The 23,600-nt window shown below is 40.3% G+C and overlaps 1 protein-coding gene across 3 annotated transcripts in view; it reads left to right on the top strand.

The window, feature by feature from the left end:
• LOC129766808 (glycerol-3-phosphate dehydrogenase [NAD(+)], cytoplasmic) overlaps positions 1-19,357 on the top strand; it is a 30,234-nt gene extending 10,877 nt beyond the window's left edge. The window contains exons 2-7 of one of the 3 annotated variants that reach the window (XR_008741478.1): positions 197-374; positions 11,105-11,684; positions 11,751-11,904; positions 11,970-12,062; positions 18,117-18,294; positions 18,425-18,857. Coding sequence is in view for 2 of the 3 variants with exons in the window: in XM_055767403.1 (XP_055623378.1) it covers positions 197-374; positions 11,105-11,684; positions 11,751-11,904; positions 11,970-12,062; positions 18,425-18,446 (1,027 nt within the window). In the remaining variant the exon portion in view is untranslated. Of the gene's footprint in view, positions 1-196; positions 375-11,104; positions 11,685-11,750; positions 11,905-11,969; positions 12,063-18,116; positions 18,295-18,424; positions 18,858-19,231 lie in introns of those variants that run through there. The other 2 variants (XM_055767404.1, XM_055767403.1) reach the window with 2 other exon arrangements.
• Positions 19,358-23,600: the final 4,243 nt, after the last annotated feature.

Raw genomic sequence — 23,600 nt, 5'->3', positions numbered from 1 at the left:
CCTGGGTTAAAGAGTAGTTCTAGGATTGAACTCAAGATCGTGCTTAGTAAGAAAATGTGAATGTTCAAATGTGTTGATATCAAAAATCATTTTTAGGAACTTTTTGAAAGTTCGCCGGGTGAATTAGTTATTCATATATTTATATAACAAAAACACAATCTAACCATACTTTCCTTGCTTTTTTTTCTCACTCTAGGGGCTCGGCGATCGCCAAAATCGTCGGCGTCAATGCCAAGCGGCTGCCAAATTTCGAGGATCGCGTCACAATGTACGTGTACGAGGAGATGATCGACGGCAAGAAGCTCACAGAAATCATCAACACAACACACGAGAACGTCAAGTACCTGCCTGGACACAAACTGCCCGAGAACGTCGTAAGTATGGTTCGCATTCGGTTCTATTTCAGACAGAGTGCAGCATGTGGAGTGCAGCAGAGCATGCATTTGGGGCGGATCGGGAAGGGCACCGCATCATTCGTTGCTTATTTATAATTGCACCTTGTACTTGACGAGCGGCCAAGATCGAAATAACACGGTCAATCGGACCTTGAAGACACCGTCGTTATAATGTAAGAGCAACAAGATTGAATCGTTCGTTTAGAATTATCATTGATTGTTTCTAATGGATGGAAAACTTTGTTGGTTCTGTCTCAATAATGCTTTGATAAGTGAGTGAAGCGCACCCTTTATCAAGGGACATAATTGAGGGATGGACAAAATATCGCCCCTTCCGCCTAGACACAAAACGTAACGCACTCACTTTTATTGTTTCATACTCGGCTGCATTTTGTATGACTTCCCGACCGGTTGATTAAATTTTATCTTATCAGTTGTTGCTTTATGGACATTGTTACATCAAACACAGAGCTAATCTTATCGACTGCTAAAATGTTTGGGGATTAATTGAGAGCAAACTAAAGCACTGATCGTGTTCATCGGAACCCCGCCGCTTGTCACATTTTTGTTTTTGACCGGAATGGACAAGTGCATAGTTCAAACTCTAAATAACTGATAACAACGATGTTGACCTTTTACTGCTGGATGTTGTTGGATTCGTAATCCCGTCTGCGACGTAACTGTCGTCAATGGATGAAATGTGGGTTCGTCTACAGCAGGGGTTCTCAAAATGGTCGATATCGGCATTAGTAGGAATAGAAAGAAAGTCTCCAGGTTCACCTCATAACACTGATTTTTTCAATTTGTTTTATCATTAACGTGCGATTTTGACGTAGAACTACGTCTTTCAGGAAGGGTACCAAATCAGAAAACAGGTCATGTTTTCATGAAATAAAGTTAACGTTAATAACTATTTTCACTGTGAACAAATTCCCATGATTTGCATACCAATCGAATCGGAAATTCTCTAAGATTTGTACATTACAATTCGCTAATCTCTAAACGGTTTAAATTCATGAGAACCGGAAGAATTTCCTTTTTCCCATATATTTGTTCTGCCGATTTGTGTGCTAACCCTACCCGTATTTCGAATGCTTATAACTCGAACATTTCTTAATAGATCGGAAAGATGTTCGCATCAATTGATAGGAAATATTTCTACGCGTCTATCATAATTAATAAAATGTTATTTTTCATGAGATGAACAATAGAATAACTGTAAAATGTCAACCGTTATCTAAACTGCCAAGTTTTGATTGGCCCGATTTACGGTTTCCCCAACACAGACTTCAAAATCGATGTACCTGTGGAAATCCGCTTTGCAAATATACATGCAAGTCGGGGGTATTTTTGTTCCCACCGAGCTGTGTTTCCCTAATACGCACTTCAAAATCAATGTGCCTAGGGGAATCCGCTTTGCAAATACATGCAAGTTGGGGGTATTTTTTTCCACTCAGCAGTCCCTAACACGGCTTTCAAAATTAATGCGCCTGGGGAAATTTTTTGAAAATACATGCAAGTCGTAGGTATTTTATGGTGTTGAGTACTTCTGTACTCGCTTGTTGTTGTGCATACCGGAATATGTTTCCCTAAAACGTACTTTTAAACTGAGAAGCCTGGGAAAATCGTCATTTCAGATACTAGAGATGAATGAACTTTCGCGGTTCGAGAACTACGTAAATATGAGATGTGCAATAATTTTAGAGGGAAATGTAAAATACAATGATCGTTTGACAATTCTTCCGTTCACATATTTTGGTAGTCCTAGGCATCATGTTAAACGTAAAGGACGTTCATCAATTTCACTTGTAACGAAGAACATAATCTGTTACCAAAATTTCGATGCATTGTAAAATTCTAAGTGGCAAACAAGTGGATTGCATAATATAATTGCGTAGTTCTACGTCGAAAATAGGCGGTCGTGTCCTAGATACAACCCCTTACAATTTTTTTAATTCTTTTTCGAAAAACATAACTGCCTAATTCAGTATTTGTAATTTATTTGAAATACCATATTTACAAATAAATTAATATTTATATAATTTCACGTATATTATTTGATTGAATTTTAAAGAGAAAATGATTTCAAGTTTACCCACTTGACCCATGGTTGCCAGACTTCCAGATTTCTCAGGAATCTTCCAGACTCTAGTAAAGCGTCCAGATATCCAGACCATCCTTTGTCTAGTCTAGACTTTCCGTACTTTGCCCAGACTTTATCAAAGTTGAAAAAATTCTGCAATCACTTTTGAATTTATTGAGTTGGTTTGGAAAGCTAGTTTGTGCTAGTTTTATTGAAACAGTTATTCAAAATGGCATCAATGATATCACCGAAGGGATTGGGAGACCAGACTGAGCTGGCTTTCTCAGAGCACCGATAAGCATGCTGGTTTCTACAAAGTATGTAGTAAAGACATAAAGTGTCTTGGAGGATTGAAGGATTTCTTGAAGCACGCTGCGACTGAGAAGCACAAAAGCGAGTGCTCACGAATGTTCTCCAAGATGGTCAACATGAGGAGCCCATTAGTCATTTGCGAAGCAATTTTTTCACAGATGAGTTCATGCAAACGCTAAAACATCTAAAGCTGCGTTTGATCAACAAATTACGAGAGCTTGGAAAATGTGTGAGTTGGAACAACGTCTGAACTACTCATTAGAAAGTACATAAACGATGAAAAAATATCTGTTGATCGGCTCAACGAATTTGAGGCAACTTCAACGACTAGGTTATGATTAATCTGCTGAACCCGTCCAATGTCATCAGAAGAAAACATCAAACTATTCTACCGCTTACTGAAAATTTTCCTAATCCGGAGAAATGATTCAGGAATTCAGAGAGCTGCGCAATGTTGATTTTTCAGACTATTCTCCGGATGAACGAACCAATGTAGTTAAGTTTTGAGGTAAAGTTCTAGCCACAACTACTCGTGGTGGTGAAATTGCATTCCCGCAATTAAGAAAATTTATCCTAAAAAATTACTGAATACCGAAGAAAGTGGTTTGGTGCATATATCTGCAGTTTAAGTAAAATGCGTCGATATATGATAAGAAGAAATATCTGTTAAACCATGTTTTGCAAATCAGACGTAAAAATGTTTAACTTTAAACTTTTGCAGTTCTAGACCTGAGAAGGGCATGGCATGGCATGGACAAACTCAATCCAAAATCCTTCTTCACCTGCCTTGAGAAAGAGACTGCATTGTCATTGCTCGTCAGCAAACCATGTCCGCTTCCACAAACATCAAACGACGTTCTCGTGAAAATGTTCAATAAAATTCGCAATTAAATGTAAAAAATGTTGACAAAAATCCACACAAATCCAAACTTTAGATTTTTCAACATCCAGATTTCGGTTCAATTCACATGGCAACCCTGGCTTAACTCTTTATAAGGCCGTGTAAACATGGCAAGGAATCGATTCAAAACTCAGAGAACACAATCCTTACAATAATTTGAACAGATTTTTTTCTGCTAGCACTTTTGGTTAAGCAAAATTTGGAAATAATATTCCAAATGCGGCAAAAAAATTGTAAGGAGTTGTATCTAGGACACGACCGCATTTTTGACGTAGAACTACGCAATTATGTTATGTAATCCACTTGTTTACCACTTCGAGTATTAATTTAGAATGCATCGAAATTTAGGAAATAACTTTTTAGTTTTTTTATTTGTTACTACTTTAGTAGCAAAAATTTTCATTTGAAATTCGATCAACCACGAACTGGTAGGCCTGGCCTGGTAAACTGATAGAGAATGATATGGATATCGCTACCAGACTGTAGATTTACATATTATATATAATATATTCATATATTACATTTACGATTGAACCAGCTCCAGAATTTCTCATTCCCACTCAGTTATCGATCACAAACTACAAACACTTTTTCTCCTATATTCCGCTTGAGGTGGAATCGAACCCCACAACATGCAACAGTAACGTTTTCCTACGGGGATTTGAAAGCATGGTTCCATGAAATATACGTTGTATCTAAATAAATGCAGTTGTATCTAAATCAAATATCTATATTCCAAAATACTGGAAACATTCCCATATTCGCAAAACTTGCCCTATGCATCTTTTTTGTCGTAGCAAACTTTGATACAGAGGGCTTCCTCTTCTTATATCAAGCTGTGCATTAGGATTAGGCATGAAAGATATCCGCTCACTCGAAACTGTGGTTTCATTCCATCCTTTTTTATTTTTGCTTTACGCCTCTAGCCCTGGGGCCCTTGTAAAAATTGTAGAAAAATGGGTGGGTTATATCTATGATATAACGGCAGGGTTGACGAATAAATTATCGATTGAATGAAACAACTTTCGAATTCAATTGAATTCAACATATTTGATTTGTAAGTAAAAAATCTGCCTCTTTATTCAACTGACTTTAATCCACATTTCCATTTCCCCCTGATACTAATTTTGTACACGCGTACGCACGTCCATATAAAGAGTAACGAAAACTTGATTCCTGATGCAAAAAAGTAGTTACCCCATCAATGGACGGTTTTTTTTCTACCCATCGTGAACTCAAACCAACTAACTTAGACATTTATCAAGTATGCTATAAAGGTCCTCGCATTAATATTAGTAAGTATTAGGCGTGCAAAATAGCGCACACACACTGCACGCTATTTTATACGTGTGAGTAGTTTTCGTGTACGCTACAAAAAAATCTAGCTCACCTGTAGCGTTTGTCAAACCACGGTGAACTCAAACATCGATGCATGCAAACGTGCATGGGAGAGAGAGAGAGAGGAACGAATTCGTTTTGGGGGAAGTCACTTCAAAATGCAATGAGGACAATTTGACTGGGAAGAATGGAGTGATATAGTCGAGTCGGTAGAGGCAGATAGCGACTAAACGCCCGACTGACTGTTCAGTCGTTTTGGCGGAGAAACTGCGTGAAGAGCCAAAAGTCATTTACCGACTGACTATGGATATAGTCAGTCGGTTAGTCAGCCGACTATCCTCAGTTGACTATGAGTATGCCGCGCCCTGCCTAGGACTACCAAAATATGTGAACGGAAGAACTGTCAAACGATCATTGTATTTTACATTTCCCTCTGCACATCTCATGTTTACGTAGTTCTTGAACCGCGAAAGTTCATTCACCTCTAGTATCTGAAATGAAGATTTTCCCAGGCTTCTCAGTTAGAAAGTACGTTTTAGGGAAATAAAAAAAAATACTCCGAAATATTCTGTTCTGCACAACGACAACGACAAAAACACCCCGACTTGCATGTGTTTGCAAAGCGGATTCCCCCAGGCACATTAATTTTGAAGTCCGTGTTAGGGAAACATAGCACGGTGAGAGCCCCCGACTTCCATGTATATTTGCAAAGCGAATTTCCACAGGTACATCGATTTTGAAGTCTGTGTTGAGGAAACCGTAAATCGAGCCAATCAAAACTTGGCAGTAAGAGCGTTCAGATAGCGCTTGACATTTAACAGTTACTAGCTAACCCGGCGAACTTCGTCCCGCCCATTTACTTGATTAATTCTCGAGTAATGCAGAAATTTGTGTTTTATTTGTATGGCAGCCACCCCTAAGAGAGGGAGGAGGGGTATCTAACCACCATAGAAACATTCATTGCACCCTAAAGTTTCCATATGCCTAATTTGGTTTAATTTGCTTGATTAATTCTCGGGTAATGCAAAAATTTGTGTTTGATTTGTACGGCAGCCCCCTCTAAGAGAGGGGGAAGGAGTATCTTAACACCATAGAAACATTTATTGCATCCTAAAACCTCCACATGCCAAATTTGGTTTCATTTGCTTGATTAATTCTCGAGTAATGCAGAAATTTGTGTTTCATTTGTATGGCAGCCCCCTCTAAGAGAGGGGGAAGGAGTATCTTATCACCATAGAAACATTTATTGCACCCTAAAACTTTCACATGCCAACTTTGGTTTCGTTTGATTGATTAATTTCCGAGTAATGCAAAAAATTGTGTTTCATTTGTATGGCAGCCCCCTCTAAGAGAGGGGGAAGGAGTATCTTATCACCATAGAAACATTTATTGCATCCTAAAACCTCCACATGCCAAATTTGGTTTCATTTGCTTGATTAATTCTCGAGTAATGCACAAATTTGTGTTTCATTTGTATGGCAGCCCCCCCTTTGAGTGGGGGAAGGACTGTCAAACCATCATAGAAACATTTATTGCACCCTAAAACTTTCACATGCCAACTTTGGTTTCATTTGCTTGATTAATTCTCGAGTAATGCAGAAATTTGTGTTTAATTTGTATGGCAGCCCCCTCTAAGAGAGGGGAAAGGAGTATCTTATCACCATAGAAACATTTATTGCACCCTAAAACTTTCACATGCCAACTTTGGTTCCGTTTGATTGATTAATTTCCGAGTAATGCAAAAAATTGTGTTTCATTTGTATGGCAGCCCCCTCTAAGAGAGGGGGAAGGAGTATCTTATCACCATAGAAACATTTATTGCATCCTAAAACCTCCACATGCCAAATTTGGTTTCATTTGCTTGATTAATTCTCGAGTAATGCAGAAATTTGTGTTTCATTTGTATGGCAGCTCCCCCTTAGAGAGGGGGGAGGGGTCTCAAAATATCACGAAAACCTTCCCCGGCCCCAAAAACCCCTACATACCAATTTTCATGTCGATCGGTTCAGTAGTTTCCGAGTCTATAAGAATCAGACAGACAGACAGACATCACTCCATTTTTATATATATAGATTCAAATGTTCATCTCATGAAAAATAACATTTTATTAATTGTGATAGGCGTGTAGAAATATTTTCTATCAATTGATGCAAACACCTTTCCGATCTATTAAGAAATGTTCGAGATATAAGCATTCGAAATACGGGTAAGGTTAGCACACCAATGTGCAGAGCAAATGTATGGGAAAAAGGAAATTCTTCCAGTTTTCATGAATTTAAACCGTTTAGAGATTAGCGAATTGTAATGTATAGCATATCAAACAAATCTTCGAGAATTTGAGATTCGATTGGTATGCAAATCATGAGAATTCGTTCACAGTGAAAATAGTTATTAGCGTCTAGCGTTTTCTGATTTGGCACCTTTTCTGAAATACGTAGTTCTACGTCAAAAGAACATTTTCTGTAGGTGGCAATGTAGTTGTTACGGCCTTATAACAGGTTGACCAACCGCAAAGTCTCTAAATTAGTAAAAAGTTTGTATGAAAAAGACAAAAACTAGAAATAGATTTTTGTTTTAAAAATTTGGCTATAGGGATCTGAGGTATCACTTAATTCTGGAAAAGGGGTCTATTGCCCAAAATAGTTTGAGAACCCCTTGTCTACAGTGACACTGAGCGCTGTTAGCATTATCAGAAGACATTGACATTGGTCGTTGCCGGGAACAAACTTGTAATAGCTTCACCTCCAACGTTTGTAGTAAGTAGAACGGAAGAGAGGCAGAGTGATGGTTAATTACGCTTGCAAGTGTCATATCAGCGTGACTATCGACTTATTTAAGCTTGAGTTCTCATCCCTCCGCCGATGCATACCATTATAAAGGCGCCTCGCGAGACTGTTACGATTACCCTGAATTTTCATACACATTCAGTGCAGTTGTCCATCTAACGATATCACGTCACGCTAAATCACACAAGAACATTAGCGTGCGAGGTACAGTGGCTGTTTATCGCTGTTGAAGATTCAACAAGTCTCTAGACTTGATGATGGAAGATTTGTCACCATTTTAGGTGATATAACAGACATTCATCACCAAGACAGCTCGCAAGATGTAAAGCATTACATACAAACGGCATAAAAATAACTCAAACAGATTTTCGTTCTCTTTGCGCGCCTTGAGAGCGAAACCAATATTGGTTGCATAATCGATGGTTTGGTTTAGGGGGAACAAAAAGACAAAAATCAACTCATCAACACCTGATCGCTATTTTAGTGTAGAAGCCAGCGCCAAAAGGATACCACCACTCGGTTACCGATTAAAAATGTAAATCAATGTCTAGCTCAGTGACGCGACCAGCCTTGTCGATCTTCGACTTGAACTCGAGAGTGCAGCTCGGCGAACCAGTATCAGAACCGGTGTATGTGGTGGTAACGGCTCCCCTAGGGTACAGCCCCAACTTGTTGCGATATGATGCCCGGAGCTTTTAGCTTTTTGCAGTCGCCCCGAAAACGGTCCACCCTGTGGGCTACATATATCGAGCATGTAGCAGAATGAAAAGTATAAATTAGAATATACTTAAAACGAAGGAACAATGTCCGCCTAGAATAGCGGGCCACAAATGTCGATTTGCATTTTTCGCGACTATCGGCATGAGGAACTCAGGTGAATATTGCTTGCTGGCGTAGTTTATCTTCGATAATCAATGCAAGTTGAAATGAATAATTGCATAGCTCCCATGACTCATTGCTGTTTTCGATTGTCTGAGACGGCGTTTTCACGACCAATCAATAAGTATATCTCACGTAGAAACTTGAGCTGGTTGTTAATTCATCCCCCACCTGATAGGTTTGCACGTTTTATATTACACTGGGCGCTTCATTACGATAGTGGCGTAGCCATGCACTTGACCTAAGAGAATATGATACGCCCGCTAGGTAGTGGGAGAGGTTCAACCGAAGAAAGATGTAGTTGAATCTCAACGAGGGAAAGTACGCAAATACGCATTTGTTGAACTTGTGAAACTCGCCAGCTCATTAATGCGAAGTGTATGCTTTGCGCGTTGAATAAAATTTCGCTGCGTTTGAGCTAATCTTGTCGATACCAGAAGTTTTACATCAATCTAATCCACGGTCGTAGTAACAGAGACGAACCAGCCCAGAAGGTTGGAAGTAAATTTACATCGTTTGAAGTGAGTAAATAATTTTCCACTAGGTTCAGTTTCCATTCATCCAAATTGGGCTGAAAAATTTAGAAATGTGTTCCACTGGAATATTTCGCTAGAACTGTCATTTGCAGAATAGGGCGAGAAACAGCGCGCATGTATATTTTTATGAAACTGTTTGCAAAACCAAATGGTATAACATTATTTGCCCATTCTTTACCATGTTATACCTTCGTTTGTTCGAAAACATTTGAGAATTATTGGAAAAACATTTTGACGTAACAGCGATAATGACGATATAATGGGAGGCGATCTGGCGTAGTGGTAACATCCATACCTCTCACGCAGAGATCACGAGTTCAATTCTCACTCCCGACATTCTTCCAAAAATGGAAGTAAAAGTGACGAACCAGCCGAAATGTGTTGAAAGTCACTATAATAAAGAAAAAAAAAAAAATGACGATATAATGACGTCGCACCATCTTTATGCACCTGGTCGTGGTACCGAAAGTTTGTTTTCCTGAACTTACCCAAGGTCAGCGGCAAACCCGGCATTTGCCGGGGGCGCTGGCCCTTTAGGGCGCCAAAATCCAGGAATTTTGAATAGCAATTTTTCCTACAATTGTAATGGCAGCTTGTCAACTTCACTGGACCATTGTGTGATAGAATGATGGCAAAATCTGGCAAAATCCTGTTCTGAAGACACTCCTCCTTGTAATTGTTGTCTTCGCTGTAGTTGTGGAACCGTTGTCTTCGTTCCACAACTACAGATCCCTTGCCAAATCGTCAACCTACAGGCAAATTTATCTGCGTAAACAAATTTGAACCTTCCCTACACTTGACAAGGTAAAATTTGTTACCGACTATTTGTCTAAAAATCCATTTTTACGTACCCTATATATTTTTTAGATAAAACAAAATAGAGTTAAATTTCAGGCAAATTTATTTTATCTCTTTCAAAATACGATTCATCTGAAGCAACACACAATGTGTCAACGCTTGACCCAGTTCTCCATGCATCCCTGGTAGGCCAACGAAAGGATGGCTTTTAGTTCCCTCGTCGCATTCTCTTCGATCTCATCGATCGACTGAAAGCGCACCATCAGGTGAATACGGTGCTTACTCGGTGGTTTTTACTTGATGTTTGCCAAATAATTCTGGCTCGGTGCGATGGCGCGTTATCATCATGCAAAATCCAAGAATTGTCGGCCCACATTTCTGGTCGTTTGCAACGTACACAGATGCTGTAAAATGCTTCAAAACGAATAAATAATATTCTTTGTTGACTGTCTAGCCCGGTGGAAGGGGCTCATAGTGCACTATGCGTTGACAATTGAAGAAAACAGTCAGCATGACCTTCACTTTTGAAAGGATTTGATGTGGTTTTTCTCGTCTTCGAAGCGCCACTCGGACGATTCTTGCTTTGTTTATATTTCAAATTCATAGACCCATGTCTCGTCGCCCGTAATTATGCGTTTCACTGTGTTCTACTAGTCAAGCCCTTTCGTTTGATACCCATATTGATGGGGTTCTGAGAAAATGTGTAATCCGCCATTTTGTAGTGGCCACCATCTTATATTTGTATTTTTAATAAATAACTGTATTCTACTTGTCAAGCAATTTGATACCCATATTCATGGGGTTGTGAAAAAATATATTTGGCGCCATCTTGTGGTGGCGGCTATTTTGGATTTTCATTTTTCGTAAATAACTGCGTTCTACTACTCAAGCTCTTTCATGTGATACCCATATTTGCTATTCAATATGCAATTATTATACAAATTAGTCAAAATTTCCGAAAATCAAAAATAAAATGCACCGGATGATCGAGTCTAAAATTCTGGATTATCGAATCCCGGATAATCGAGTCCGACCTGTATTGAGTTTCGTTTTTCATTATTTTTTATTCACAACAGGTTGCCGTTCCGGACGTGGTGGAAGCCGCCAAGGATGCCGACATCCTGATCTTCGTCGTACCCCACCAGTTCATCCGAGGGCTCGGTGCCCAGCTGTTGGGTAAGATCAAAACCACCGCCGTCGGACTCTCGCTGATCAAGGGTTTCGACATTGCCGAGGGTGGCGGCATGGAACTGATCTCGCACGTCATCACAAAGCATCTGAAGATCCCCTGCTCGGTGCTGATGGGTGCCAACCTGGCCGGCGAGGTCGCCGAGGAGAAGTTCTGCGAGACTACGATCGGCTGTCGGGACATGAAGATTGCCCAGGTGTTCCGGGATTTGTTCCTGACGCCCAACTTCCGGGTGGTCGTTGTGGCTGACGTGGACGCGGTGGAGATTTGCGGTGCCTTGAAGAACATTGTGGCGTGCGGGGCTGGGTTTGTGGACGGTATGGGACTGGGCGACAACACCAAGGCGGCCGTCATTCGGTTAGGTTTGATGGAGATGATCAAGTTTGTGGATGTGTTCTATCCGGGAAGTCAGCTGTCGACATTCTTCGAGAGCTGCGGGGTGGCGGATTTGATTACTACGTGTTACGGTGAGTAGAACATTACGAAAGCGTGAAAAGAAATGTGTTATGAACTAACGGGAAAACGCAATGTAGGTGGCCGTAATCGCAAGGTGTCGGAGGCGTTCGTGAAAACCGGTAAAACAATCAAGCAGCTGGAAGATGAAATGCTGAACGGTCAGAAGCTTCAAGGTCCGATCACGGCCGAGGAGGTTAACTTTATGCTGAAAAGCAAAGGAATGGAAGATAAGTTAGTGCCAGATGATTTAGCTCATAGTGCTCTAGCGTTTATTTACTGTTTTTTTTTCGTTGAAGATTCCCCCTGTTCACGGCGATTCACAAAATTTGCACCGGCGGAATCAAACCGCAGGGCTTCCTGGACTGCTTGCGAAACCATCCAGAGCACATGTAAGTCGAAACAAAAGTATAGAAAACCGAATCTTCCAGTTTCCTTGTTTGGCCGTTACTTTTTCGTTCGATCGCATCACAAATCAGCAAATCAGAATGTATGTATGGATAAGTTTAGTTTAGAGATACAGTCAGCAACCAACAATAATAGCGTGATTGAAGTGTGACTAAAAGTGTACCGTGTAATATCAAGTTCCTCAATATATAAAATAATGTCAAACAACGACTCTCATCGATCAAGTCGAATCTTTCACAATCACACATAGGAACATATACACTTCACCGATCACACAAACACAAACCGCACACGTACATATTTAAAATTGTTAGTTTCTTTTGTTATCTACCGTGACTGTGGGTGGATCTGCGTTATCATCAAGATCATATCAAATTGGTCGTAGTTCGATTCGATTGAACTTTTATTTTCAGACGCGTTTTCAAGATATCGAAAAAACTAGAAGTGGGTTATATCTGTGATATAACCGCAAGAGGGACGCAGGATTTTCGTTGGTTCAGCAATCAATAAGTAATAACTCCAATAAGTAATTGGATATTTCATCTTGAGAATAGAGTGATTATCATACCATTTCACTGAGCTGGAGAAAAAATTATAAACGCTCAAAAAAGGAATCTATTCCTCCTCGGAAAAACCAAGCGCAAATCAAAATTTCAATAGCCTGTTTTCAAAGCAATTTTTGAGCCAAACGGGAACCAAACACCCTAAGATGGCTCAAATCCGGTTTGCGACCCCACCAAAGCTCATGCGGCGTCTTGGGTACCGACTTGGAGAGGAAACGATTCTGCAAATATGTCGCTATCAAAACAGCTTCATCCCAGAAGCGTTTGTCGAGTCCTGCGTCCAGCAACATACACGTAGTCATTTCTACACAGATTACTACACTACAACCAGCATCATCAAAATACTTACTTGCCTGACCTTACCTATCAGACGAGAGCCTTGGTGTTTCGTGCTGTATCAAAAAATCGTCTCCATTCAACTCGGTTTTGAGCTGTTTGTCGCCAGGATCCGCCAGACTTCTCAATGCTCGCAAGTCACTTTCGATCTGGTAGAGCCATCGTGTGCGCTGATTTGTGCTCCACATTTTCTGGTGCCGGAGGGGTATGTTGAGAAGAAGCTTTTTAACCGGATTGTCGTTCGGCATCCATGCGACGTTTCTGGCCCACCGCAGTCTTCTTACTTTTGCCAGATGTGCAATGAGGGTCTCTCCAAGCATGTAACTCATGGTTCATACGTCTACGCCGCTTTCCGTCTTCGGCTTGCACTCCACCGTGGTAAGTCTACAACACTTTTCGATCAAAGACCCCAAGTGTGTTTTCAAGGTAATTTGGATCACCTCATAGAAAACCACCGGTCTAATCAATGTTTTGTTCAGCTTCAACTTCGTACGGCGGCGCATCTGATTCAATTTCAGGGTTTTCCGGCGTGGAATGTGGGCACGATTTCCACCTCGAATGCGTCTACGGATGTCCTTGTTGGTATTGGTATCCCAAACACACGAATTCGCCTACTACCTCAAGTTCGTCGCTGTCCACGATTACTCGCGATGGGAGCCTACTGTTGTTCTCTTTGGAGCCTCTTGCTCTCATGTATCTAGTTTCAGACAAAATAATCAGCAGTTCGATACGCCTGGCTTCTGCATTTAATCTGGTGTAAGTGTCCTTTCCGACGTAATGGAGAGGACACTTGGTTCTGCGCAATGATATCAAAGCCGTCAGCGAAGCCTTGTAGTTAGACCCGCTATGTGAAAATTGTGCCACTCGTGTCGATGCCCGCCTTTTGGATGACACTCTCAAGAACTATGTTGAATAGCAAGCATGATAGTCCATCTCCTTGTTTCTAGCCTTTGCGCGACTCAAAGGACTCGAGAGTATACCCGAGACACACACGGTTCAGGGCAGTCTTGATCAGTCGCGGGCAAACGACTTCTTCTATCCACTCTCCCGGTAATTTTTCCTCTTCCCCGATCTTGTAAATAACTTGGAAATACAGTGGTCTAGCAAGCGTTTCCCTACCACTTTATGGAGCTCTTACGGTAGGCCGTCTTTACAGGTGGCTTTGTTGTTTTTAAGTCTTTTAATCTCACGCTGTATCTCATGGAGATTGGGGGCTAGCACCCTGTCATCTGCTGTTGGCCACAGATCATCTGCGGGATTCTCGTAGAACTGACACGGAACAATTCTTTCAGCTGCTCATGATCAAGATCCTCCTGTTGGCGCTTCATTCGACTCAGAATCGTGGTCATGTCGTGTATTCGTCCCAGTGTATCCGTCGCGGATTCCCTAATGGCTGTACGAATTCTGCACCAACCATCTTCAAGAGATGTTGCGCCTAACTCCTCCACCGTGGGAAGTGTCACGTCGAGTTGTTGCGCGTAGTCTTCCGCAGCTTGGAGGTTCCGTAATTGTTTGATGTTTGATGTCGTTACTGAACTCCGCTGGAAAGATCTGTTCCATTTAGAATAGCTGCTGACATGATTGCAGAACTGATCTATAGGCACGCCCTGAGGTTGAATGTTTCGATTAGGTCCAGTCCGAGCAGATTGAGTTGCTGCTCGACCACGAAGAATCAACCATGACGCTTCTTTCCCTTGGGTACAACAATACAAGAACACTCAACTTCCAGCTTCGGGGGAGTTCCCGAGGCTGTGGCAGCTTGAGTCGTTACAGGATTTGTTGTTATCCGATCTTCCTCTATGTCTGCTCGGAAATGATGCTGCTATCCGATGCAGTGTCGAATTGGAGACTGATCTGCCTCTCGTTAACTTTTGCTTCCACATACCTCCGTCGCTTTCGATTGCTGCCAAATGTATGAGTGCTGCCGGCCAGGCGATTTCACCTTTTTGGCACTAGCGCAACGTCCATCTTTGTTACCTATCTGACCACAAGCCTTGCACTGATTATTGAGAAAGGAGCAGTTCTTGATATAATGCATGGCACCACAGTTCCAATAAGGCGATGCTGGACGGGTACCTCACTGATTTCGGGATCTTGATTCTTTATTCGCGTGCCGTGCTTGAGGTTCAGAAGTCGTTGACATTCGTCTGAAATTTGCTTATGCCATTCCGCTCCTAGATTCTGCTCAGCAATCTGGTTCTGACATACGCGCTGCTTTCCGCTTTCAGTTAACATACAAACACGAGGCACTTGAAGTGATCCTCCGAAAGCTTTCCCAGTTCGAATTCAACAAAAAAAATTGTTCATCCGGCTCGTATCGAAATTCGAGGATGTTACTCGCCAGCGAATCGAGAATTCGCTCCGGATTCGTCGGCAATTGAACATTGATGGCTGACATCACCGCCCGAAACTGTTGCATCTGTTGCAAAAATTACAGCATCGTTTGGTCGATCGATGGGTCGAAATTTTGGTTGTTCTTGCTGAAATAACGGCGGTGGATTACTACCGGCGGGAGATTTTGTACTGCTGAATCCTGATGCAGTACATTTGCGAGTCATTCCTGGGCGTAAACATACGGTTGTCGGCAATTTCCCTCCTCTTCCGATAGTGAAACGTTTTTGTCTCAATTGCGCAAAAAGTTCTCAATAAACTTTTTCCCTCGTCACCACTTTTACGTACTCGATGTCGGGGTGGCCGTGTACATAGTGTACCAATAAAGTACATTATACATTATCAGATTATAATTATAATATATTTATACATTATCAAACATTATAATTAAAACTTTATAATTGGACAGATTAAGAACATACTGTACATAAAACTATGATAGAATTACATGTATTTGTTTTGTTCTTCCTGCTGTTGCGCGCATCTAGTGATCCCCGATAATCGTTCGATTAATCGATTAATCGAATACTTCCTATAGAAATCGATTATTAATCGAACGAATACTGCACAACCAATAATCGAAGCGAACGAATAATTTACGTTGATTAATCGATCCAAACGCAGAGAGAAAAAAACCTACGGCCGCTGCAGTTTTATCCTGAAAATCAATCATTATCTTTGGCGCTCCCTTAAGTTCGTAAACGAAGCTTTTACGTTTACGACTTTAGGGGAGCGTAGAAGATAATAATTGATTTTCAGGCGGAATGAACACTTTTTTGATTACATATGGCTTTCTAGCAAATGAGAAATATTAGTCAAACTAATTATTTCTCTCAGTGTTGCGATTAATCGATTAATCGATTATTTGGGGCGATTAATCGTATCGAATAACAAACTGCTGAAAACTACAGGGGTATGACTAAAACGTCAAATCCCTCATATTGCCAATGTACACAATATTGCTGCGGTTTACTGACATTTTGGTTCTGACAATTACTGTTGTTTACAACACGGTCCGGTTATATAGTTAAATAGTGGCTAACTTTAAACTCCATGTTGAATCTGAACACCTCCATGTGAAACCGAAATATGAAAATCGCTTATGCAGTTAGAAATAAAGCAGCGCAATTTCCGCGATTTCAACGATTTCAATCCTCGCAAATGGTATGTTGGTAAACAAATGACGCCATATTGATTTTGACTTTGGGTAGTCTATATTCAATTGATGTCTAACCCCTGGAAAACTATTCGATCAGCTGATGAACGATTAATTTAAAAAATCGGGGATCACTACGCGCATCTACGCATCTACGGATGAGAGCTTGGCTGCCACCAAGACGGGTCTATGGTACTAGGTGAGGCCGTTTCGTCACTAAGTTGGTTAGGGGAGCGGTATATGAAAACAGCACGGAAGAAAGTAGAAGGGGAATTATTTGCTTGTAGCGTGAAAGAGACAGACTGATCACGAGCGAGCTTCGGCAATAGCGTATTGTGTTTTGTTTACAAACAAAACACAGTAGACTTCCAAGATGGCTGAAGAGTGGTTTTAGCAAGTTGGCCCACCTTAGTATATACTTCTAGGCGCCTTGGCTGCCACCAGTGAGCACAGCAACACTGAGAGAAATAATTAGTAAATATAACGAATTTTTTGGTAAATACTACCAATCTATAGTCATTTTCGACCGTACTAATAAACAAATATGTCAAGCAGAACCACGATTCGGAAGCCCAATATCGGCTACATTTTCTCGCCGAAAATGCACGTATCAGAATTATATCCTTATTATACCTCCGTATTGCCTTATGGGAACAATGAAAATGGTTAATACGCGCTTTTCTCACCAATTTTCAGATATGACAATATCCAAGCTTACTAATGTTATCGAGTAAAATATACTAAACTCTGGTAGGGATGCGGGTTTGTTGACAATATGTACAAAAAATTTGTACATTCTACTAATTTTGCATTACCAAATGTATTTAGTAGTTTTCGACCGAGGATTTTTCTAAGGGAATGCTTGTGTTGGCAGGGTTGGCAGCGGTCGATTGATCACTAGGGATGTCCAGGTTTCCAACAATCGCGGATTGCAATTAAAGAAGAGTTCTCTCTATTACAATCACAGGATTCTCTGGAATGCCTGCTTCCATCGCGTGTTGGAATTTGAAAAAGATTATGGTACATTCTACGCACGATCAATTACGGAATCTATCGTCAGTTTAATTTATACGATTGTTTTCAAGTTCTCGATGATAAATTTCGCCGTCGTGTATTAAAATACATAGAGGATTGATACAAAGAAAAATTCTTACCCACAGAATCACCCACAGTGACGGTAAATTATTTTCGAATATTGAAAGACAGTGTTACACAGACAATTAGAAAACATCACTGCATAGTTGTATTTAATCTTTTGTTTTGTGATTTTTCATATCGTTTTGTTTTGTTATGTAGTTAAAAAAGTATAGTTGATAATGGTGGGCATTTGTAGTAATCGTTTTATTGAGTACAACTCGTTTACAAACGTCGAATTGTAACGTAGTTTGTTGAATAGTGGTATATATTAGAGTCTGCCGTGGCCATACATTAGAAGATATTCAAAGAGTTGTAACAATTCGAAGGAGTTCAATAAAATTCGAGTCGCGACGAAGTTGTGCTATCAGATGTCTTCAAACTAGCATAAGATTGAAAAAATATACCCTTCTGACCCAAACCTAAATTCTAATCACAACCCAAATTTTATTTTCCAGCTTCGAAGCCAAGCATTTGATGATTTGAAGATCACCTTATGTTTGCGTGTTGCATGATTGAGAAAGCTACCTGTATTTTTCGTTCGTGCTTGTCTTCCATCCCTCCACAAATTCTCCTGAAGTATCAACGCCATCATTCGTTGTTGTGTTCATTTAGATGTATCATCCAAACTCCATAGTAGGTTCAATTTTTATTTTTCGCTTCATCACCAAAACTTTTCAAACTTTTGCTATACATATTAAGCTAGCTTTCGATTATTCATCATTTATTTGTTTCACTTGTATTTTTTTTCTCCGTACATTTTTAGGAAGCAACGGGCGAAACTCTAATTCCCATCACTAATCTAGCGCGGCACACAAATCTCGCAATTCGCTACCACAATAACCTCCCTTCTTCATGATATAGACAAACACGAAAAAGCCATTCGCAGAGAAGATGCGCCATACTTTGTATCATGATCTCTGACTATAAGTCACAGGAGATACAAAACGTAGCAAAATATATTAACAAATAAATCATTCAGTAGCGTGTCATGTTGAACCATAGAGCTTTGCTGATAATTTAAGAGATTGCAATATAGGGATCCCCAACTAAGTGAGCAAATCACTCTAAGAACATTTGCATTTATCCGTGTTCTTTCCATTACTTTTTGTGTCACATCGTAAGACAGATATTTAACGTAAAAAAATCATAAATGGTGAATAAAATTTTCATCCTAGACAATATTGCATCCGAGCGAATTCCATTGGGTTTCATTATGTAGAGAAATGCACCGGTTTTACTTCATTTTCGTTGACTGTCACTTGTTTAGATGTCATATTCCATGTAGTGCCCGTCGTGTATTCTGACTCGATTACCGTTGAACCTGTGCCACATACATGTTTGTCAATCCGTTGTGCTCCCCTAATTTGTTCGGTTTCAATTTATGTTCACAAGACCATCCATGCACTACCGCCCAGTTTTAGTTTCCATGTGTTCTATACCATCTTATTCTGATTTGATTCCTCGGGTAAGTATGAGCATTTCAAAGTTGTATTTTCCCCCAACCACAATAGATGGTGCATCCCGGCTTCCAATGTATATTGACCTGTGCTTTTTCTGTATATTTTTTCAGGCAAAAATTCTCCTAAATCCACCCACACACCACCTATCGAAAACACTTATCACGTGTAACATATACTTATTAGACTTTGTCGATATCGCGCGAGTGAAGATCATTGTAACGGAATCAGAATCCAAATACCCAAGAGCTACTAGGTTACACAATGCCAATAATAGATCCAAAGAACTCAAATTCTAATCCCTTCCCACTGCTGTTTGCACTTCCCAGCGAAGCTGGCGATAGCGACGAGGATATGTAACTAGTCTCAGAGATGTATATTTTTGATCCCCCAAATATATCACGGATAAATAGGTGGAAACTAGGGCCAAGTTTTTGTACGATGTACGTACACGATTGGCGTTGGTCCTATTTGTATTATTGCAGGAGGAACTTTAGGTGTAAATATCGGTAATACGGTGTGTTCCACGGAAAGTGAGAATTGATTTCGATATTTTATTGTCTTGGAGAAAATAGGAAATTCAGAATAGAAAAAAAATTCAATGAAAAACGTGTTATTAATCCGTAGTATCCGAAAATCTTACCCAATTTAGAAATATGATAAATTAATCAGAGGCGACGCTTGTTCATTTCCTGTACATGTGAATAGCACACCTTCGATACTTTTAGTTGCCATTCGTATTTGCTCTCGTGCGCTTCGGCTCTGCTCTGATACAACAAGCTCCTAGCTTTGTTGACTGCTTAGACCGAGAGTCGAGAAACGATTTTTCATAAACGGTCATCCGATCTGGCTCAAACTAACTGAACTATGTACACATACGATTTCGACAACAGTGTATTCGATTGATACATTATTACACCAGCAGCTCACACATATGAACAAGATACAATTCATGAAAGTGGCCAAAAGTTATGAGGTAAAAAGAGTTTTGTGATGTTTTGATCTAATTTTCTCAGTTTTGGAGATGATGATTAACTTACCTAAAATAACAGAAAAGTTCGAAACTACACTGTCAAGGAAACCTCAATTCTATAGTAGATGATAATGCGTATTCGTTTTTGTGAAAAAGTTCAAGAGCTTTTTTTTAAAATTCGATTAGTTTAAAAAGTGCCTGTGGGGTAAAGGTGCGCAGTGGCTGTGGGGCAAAAGTTTGCACCAGAGTTTTGCTCTGAAAAAAAATTATAAAATGTTTCCAACCAAATTTTTAACGGGACCCACAAAAAGAAACTAATTTGAATAAATGCACTCCAGAAATGCTCAAATGGCCCGACAGAGGCTTCGGAAGGGCGTCTCGAAGCGTCGGATCGCAGCAGACCTCAATATTTCTGAATCAGCTCTGAGGAAGAGGCTCATATCAGTGAGTGATTTATAATTTGAATCTTCTTTTATTGACATTTCTACTTCTGCTGGGATGTGCCAGCGAGCACCTGGGGCGGTTCAGACAATTATTCATGAGTGAGCAGTCTGAGGTTCTGGCGGAAAACTGCAGAGCACTGGACAAAGCGAATTCAACCAAGTTGCAAAACTGGCAGGAAGAGATTGGGATTCCAGCCTCATGAGGAACCATCATCTGTCTCTTCGAACCCCTCAACAGCGCTCCAAAGCAAAGCGTCTGAATCCTCAGAACCGAATCCAAGATGAGGAAGAAAACTAAACAATTGCTTAAAAATAATTCAAAATGAATTTCAAATGAAAAATGTTTTCATTTTCACCATGCATTCAATTCAATAACGGTTATATTTCGTTTATGTTTATGTTTTCACAATGAACTTCGAATAAATATTGTTTTTTTTTCAACAATGAGTTGCAAATAAGTCAAGCGGAGGTAACTATGTATCTATAAACTTGATCTATATTAATAAAAATGATTTGGTATTCGTTCCTCACGATTTAACTCAAGAACGGAGCAACGGTTTAAACAGTCAGTATCCGGATTGATGCGTCTTAATCTGCATCAGGTTTGTATGTCAAAAAAGAAATTATATACCGCAAGCATAGATTATGTATTATTATGATAGAAATAATTTCTGTGAAAAATCGAGTGTTCGAAATGATTTATATCAAAATATCAATTGTGTGTGGGACAAAGTTCGCTGGGTCAGCTAGTTTGTTAATAAAAAGAATTTTGTTTCAAATGTTCGACATTTTCAGATATTTTATATTGTCAGTCTTCTCCCTCTCAAAAATTTCCACGTGGTATGTTCGACCATAACACCCACTCATATCCTCCCATAAAACATCATACAGCACCCCCCTCCTCCCCACTGGATGGTGCCTACACACTCTGGTAATGATGCTTCTTCCGCTGGTAATGATAAAGTATTTATTTTTGTTACAAGTTATCTCAGAAGTACAATTCAATAAGTGCGCACTTTTGCCCCGTACGATGCGCACCTTTGCCCCCTCTATGTGGCAAAAGTACCCATTTTGTATTGAAATAGGTTTTTGTCTCACTACAAACAAAACTCGAGAAATTCTTGTACTACGTTTCGAAGGTAACATACATAGGGCCCTATTATAGAAATCGAATCGAGGATTCGATACAATCACTATCACTATCACACCGAAATCTAGAATTATAGAAATCGAGGAAAACTGCTCGATTCGTTAGCAAGCTCGAATGTCAGCGGTTGTAATGAAATATTTTGAAACAAGCTTGAAATGTTTCACGAAGCACTATAGAAAGGATGCCAAATCTTTTTTTGAGGCATCTGCTATGAAAATGTATTTCCAAAAGTGTTAATATGGTTATGTTTTGGAGAAAACTGATATTCCCTCAACGAATGAAGCTTAATAGGCGTAATGCATGAATGGAGATGTAATAAAAACGATATCATGGAACAATTTGCTTTACAAAAATATAATTATTAGAAAATGAATCTTTTCATTAATTTTCACAACTGCAATCTATGGAATTCCGTAAGGAGTCACACATAAATTCCACTTTTTTAAGGAAAACATTTTTTTTATGTAATTCTCTTTTAGCGTCGATTTCTTGTTGTAGCGGCGCAAAATAGCATTATTGTATTGGGCCACCACCTTTGGCCCTGAATTCTCGCTTGTTGTGTGCTAGTGTTTATAGGGTGTGTCACATCAAATTGCATCACGGAAAAAACGCTGTAGAAATTCGCCCAGTAGACCGATCCTTTTGAAAATTTTAGACAGTAAAATAAAAACTATTAAACAACTTTTGGCATTTTCTTTTTATTCATACTTCGAGCCCAAGCCCGTATGCTCGCACCTCATTACCCCGTCCATAAGGTTCTGTACAACGTCAGGTTGTAGTTTTTTTTTGAACAGAAATCCATTTTCTCTTGAAGTCCGCCTCCGATTTGCCAACTTTTGGGTTCTTCCGGAGGGCCTGCTTCATAATCGCCCAATATTTCTCTATTGGGCGAAGCTCCGGCGCGTTGGGCGGGTTCATTTCCTTTGGCACGAAGGTGACCCCGTTGGCTTCGTACCACTCCAACACGTCCTTTGAATAGTGGCACGAAGCGAGATCCGGCCAGAAGATGGTCGGGCCCTCGTGCTGCTTCAATAGTTGTAGTAAGCGCTTCTATAGGCACTCCTTAAGGTAAACCTGCCCGTTTACCGTGCCGGTCATCACGAAGGGGGCGCTCCGCTTTCCGCAAGAGCAGATCACTTGCCACACCATGTACTTTTTGGCAATCTTGGATAGTTTATGCTTGCGAATCTCCTCCGGAACGCTGAATTTGTCCTCTGCGGAGAAGAACAACAGGCCCGGCAGCTGACGAAAGTCCGCTTTGACGTAGGTTTCGTCGTCCATTACCAGGCAATGCGGCTTCGTCAGCATTTCGGTGTACAGCTTCCGGGCTCGCGTCTTCCCCACCATGTTTTGTCTTTCGTCGCGGTTAGGAGCCTTCTGAACCTTGTATGTACGCAGGCCCTCCCGCTGCCGGACCGAACTTCTCGGATCACGTCTAAACTGCTTAACTACGCGCTTGTGATCTTTTTCACTGACGGAGCATCCATTTTTGCCGTTCTTCACCTTCCGGTCGATGGTTAGGTTCTCGAAGTATCGTTTTAGTACTCTGCTAACCGTGGATTGGACGATTCCCAGCATCTTACCGATGTCCCGATGTGACAACTCCGGATTCTCGAAATGAGTGCACAGGATCAATTCACGACGCTCTTTTTCATTCGACGACATTTTTCCAAATTTACGAAAAATTGACAGTGAAGCATGGCCAACGTGATCTATACACTCTTATCTGATTATAAGCGAACGCTGAAGATATAATTCCTAAAAATTAAATTTCTACAGCGTTTTTTCCGTGATGCAATTTGATGTGACACACCCTTTATTTACTTTTCACCTCATGTCAATCCAAATCTGTAATTTAAAAAAATCATTGTTTTGCAAGACATTTCAGCTTTAGCATATGGTATAGAAAGTTCGGT

Source organism: Toxorhynchites rutilus, chromosome 2 (genome assembly GCF_029784135.1).
Source record: "Toxorhynchites rutilus septentrionalis strain SRP chromosome 2, ASM2978413v1, whole genome shotgun sequence".
Classification (NCBI taxonomy): Eukaryota; Metazoa; Arthropoda; class Insecta; order Diptera; family Culicidae; genus Toxorhynchites; species Toxorhynchites rutilus.
This window is presented reverse-complemented; position numbering and strand designations above follow the sequence as displayed.